Raw genomic sequence first — 4031 nt, forward strand, 5'->3', positions numbered from 1 at the left:
ACCTACAGTCCAAACACCAGCTGGTGTACTACCCGTCGGAATAGATGGGTATTTGTACGAAAATAAAATGAGAAAAATGAAATTGTGAGATATAAAGCCCGGCTTGTAGCCCAGGGATTCTCTCAAAGACCTAGTTTTGATTACCAGGAAACATATTCTCCTGTGATGGATGGAGTTACTTTTCATTTTCTAATGGGTATGGCGTGTATGGAAAAACTGGAAACACATTTGATGGACGTTGTGACAACATACCTATATGTATCACTTGATAGTGATATTTAAATGAAAATTCTCGAAGGATTAAACTTTGAGGACACTAAGCCTCGACATTTATATTCTATTAAATTACAATGATCATTGTATGGTTTGAAACAATCTGGTCGTATGTGTTACAACAATGGACAAAGCTCATCCACTTACCACACCAATGGTTGTTCAATCACTTGAGGTTGAAAAGGATCCTTTCTATCCTAGAAAACAAGATGAAAAGGCTCTTGGACCTGAAGTTCCATATCTCAGTGCAATTGGTGCTCTCATGTATCTTACAAACAACACACGACCTGATATTGCATTTGCAGTGAACCTGTTGGCAAGATTTAGTTCTGACCCAAATAAAAGGCATTGGGATGGAATCAAACATATATTTAGATATCTTCGAGGGATAATCAATATTGGACTATTCTTCCCAAACAATTCAAGATCACGGCTAGTTGGATATGCAGATGTTGGATATATGTCAGATCCTCACTTTGAGCGATCACAAACAGGTTACCTATTTACATATTGTGATACTGCTATCTCTTGGAAGTCTACAAAACAGACTATGGCTGCAACTTCATCAAACCACTCATAGTTACTAGCAATTCATGAAGCAAGCAGAGAATGTATTTGGCTAAGGTCAGTCATTCAATATATTTGAGAATCATGTGGATTATCAAGTATTTCAGACAGTCCAACAGTTTTATTCGAGGATAACTCGGCCTGCATCAAACAACTTAAAGAAGGATATATTAAAGGGGATCGAAAAAAATACATATTGCCAAAATTCTTCTACGCTCATGAACTTCAAGAAAATGGTGATATTGATATACAACAAGTTCGCTTATGCGATAATCTGGCGGATATACTTATAAATTCACTACCTACATCGATATTTGAGAAGCTGAGAAATAATATGGGTATGCGGAGATTAAAAAGTTTGCTACATCAAAATGTTAAAATGTGAGACATTTTATTCAGGGGGAGGTTGTACTCTTTTTCCTTCGTCAAGGTTTTTATCCCACTGGGTTTTTCCTTGCAAGGTTTTAACGAGGTAGTCAATCTTTACAATAACTCGCATTTGACAATCAAGGGGGAGTGTTAAAATATTTGAATAAATATAAAGTGATTGTCAAAGCGTATTGATGAAGTCTCTCAAATCTTACTGAGGAAGACTTGGACAGCTTCTTAAGAAAGAAACTTAATCAGGAAGACTTGTAAAGCTTATCGAGGAAAACTTGTAAAGCTTATCGAGGAAGTTTTGTAATACCTAATGAAGAAGATTTGAATAGCTTACTTAGTAAGACTTGTAAACCAACTACTATAAATAGCTCATTTAGCTAATGAAATGAGATACAACTTTCTCTCCATATCTTCTATTCTCCTATACTTCCTCTACATTAAACATAATTAATATTTTCAATCAAGGTTTATAACACATCTATCATTTTTTTAAAGTCTCTAGGACTATTTTGAAGATAACAAAACAAATTTCACGCCTTGAACATACTCGGATAATTTTATAAAAATATATAAAGGTTCAATAAACCTTATTTTAAATTAAATAAATCCCTTAAAAATCATTTAAAAATAACCAGAGCACATAATCAAGAATATTTTCAGGCAATAGCACATATTCACATATTACGGCTCATATCATAACACATTCGATCATAAGAATTTCCCTTTTTAATCAATAATCACTTTCTGCATAACGGGTCGCGTCCTGTCTGACAGCCCGACACTGAGCATTTTCAACTACGCTTCTCAATCATTCTCTTTATATCAACTAACACATCACTGGAATATAATACTCACATAAACATTCCTATTTCACACAATAACACATATTTCACATTTAAATATCTTAATCTCTTTTTAAGATGGGTTCCGTTCAACCTCACGGCCCAACAACACAGCTTATCCCCTAAGCTGACTCATCAAACTGGAACGGGTCATTTTATGTTCCTAGTTACTATTATACAATAAAGACACTCAACCAACAAAATCTTTTAACACATAATTTATAATTACAACACATAATTATACTTTATTCTCTTAATCCCATCTCGAAATTTCCAGTCGCTACATTTCTCTTTCTTCCTCAGTGTGAGTGTGTGATTCTGTTTCATGTACCTCACATGTGTTTCACTCTTCTCTCCACTAGTGTTTACACTCATTCTCACAAGTGTATCACTCCCCTCATAGCTCCAAAATTCAGCTGTACCTGCAAGGAAAATCACCTTAGCCATCCTTAAGGAGGTCATATGTGGTGCAATGGGAGTTCGCAAATCCCCATCCTTATTAGAATCGTCAGATGAATCTGAGTCATAATCTACAAGTTGTTAGTTTCCCTTTTAGGGTTCCATATTTGAACTCTATGAGGTAAACAATGATCCAAATAATTTAGCATAAAGATAAAAGTTTCCTTCTAATGTCTGTGAAGACATTTCCTTGTGACTCATTAGGTAAATCTGAATCATTGTCAACAAGTTTCCGATCTGCACCTATGTCAGATCCACTATCCGCAGATGCATCAAGGGGATTTAAGCCTGGGGAGGTAGACACTGACCACTGACATATGGCTATTGGATCAATATCCTCTCCTAACACCTGTAAAGGCTATTGGTCCATTAAAGAACCTTGAACAATTGAATCTGACCTTAAAATGGTAGAAACTCTTGTTTCTGTCAACTCATCCTTTGTGTGTGTAACCTTTCCTTGTGCATCAAGAATTGTTTATGTTTGAGGTGGTGACACTACATCGAATACCCTGGCCGACAGGCGAATTTTAATTGACGCACCCTGTTAAGAGGATGAATCTAGTAACTATTTTTGTGCCTTTTCAGCCATTACATCTTTTTGAGAATATGTATGGGGACTAGAAGTTATTTCGGTTTAAATACTACTCATCTTTGTAGGAGACAGAGCTGTTGGGTTAACTTTAGAACCTTCATTTTAGGGGTAAGAGAGTGTTAGTTGATTATATTTCTGTGTTTGTCTTTAAAATCTAAGATAGAAGTTGTGGGTTTTCAACTTCATGACTATTAAATGAAAGAATGCCATTGTAGGCTGAACCTGCATCACAGAGCATATGGCAATATAGAGATAAAATGAACTTACGATCTATTGATGAATGAAAATTATGCATTTAATCTTTTGAGAGAAATGATGTACAATAGTGATCTCATAAAGATTTTAATGAAATAAGCAATCACCATTGTAGAAAGAAGTTTAATTTTTCTCTTAAAGACTGTTTGAGTGCATAAGTCTATTTTTATGCCTAAAAAGATAAATGATTTGAAAAGACTAAGACTGATGATATAACAGTATTAAGAAGAGAAAGAAAGATTTTTTATTTCAATATAAATGAGTTTTTGTAAAAGCATTGATCACTTAAAGTAAAGTCTAAGCAATTCTCATTCATATCAAAAGCTCCATAATTTCTCTTTATAAATTATAATCAACAACATTGTTTTTTGATAAATACTCTTAATAAGAATGACTATGCTGCTAATTTTAAATTGTAGTGAATCTGTCAGATATAGAAACTCATATAAATTCACTAGAACTTAAAATCTCACAATTATCTGCAATAAAATATTAACAATATATCATTGACTGATACTTGTTAAGTACTTTAGATACCAATAATTATGTTGCACCCTATTTTAATATAGTTTAAATCATGAAACTAATTTGACATGGAATTGTCTAACATCATAATTCAAATATATTATAATAAGATATCAATGAATTAAATACCAATTATC

The 4031-nt window shown here is 33.6% G+C and overlaps 1 protein-coding gene across 1 annotated transcript; it reads left to right on the forward strand.

Annotated features, from left to right (window-relative positions):
• The first annotated feature begins 397 nt into the window (after positions 1–397).
• On the forward strand, positions 398–853 carry LOC141719051 (secreted RxLR effector protein 161-like). The gene has a single exon (XM_074521436.1). The coding sequence runs from the start codon at positions 398–400 to the stop codon at positions 851–853; it is 456 nt and encodes a 151-aa protein (XP_074377537.1).
• Positions 854–4031: the final 3178 nt, after the last annotated feature.

This window comes from Apium graveolens, chromosome 4 (assembly GCF_009905375.1).
Source record: "Apium graveolens cultivar Ventura chromosome 4, ASM990537v1, whole genome shotgun sequence".
Classification (NCBI taxonomy): Eukaryota; Viridiplantae; Streptophyta; class Magnoliopsida; order Apiales; family Apiaceae; genus Apium; species Apium graveolens.

Excerpts from the sequence above, each read along its gene's own strand:
- LOC141719051 (XM_074521436.1), top strand. The coding sequence starts at position 398 with ATGGACAAAGCTCATCCACTTACCACACCAATGGTTGTTCAATCACTT.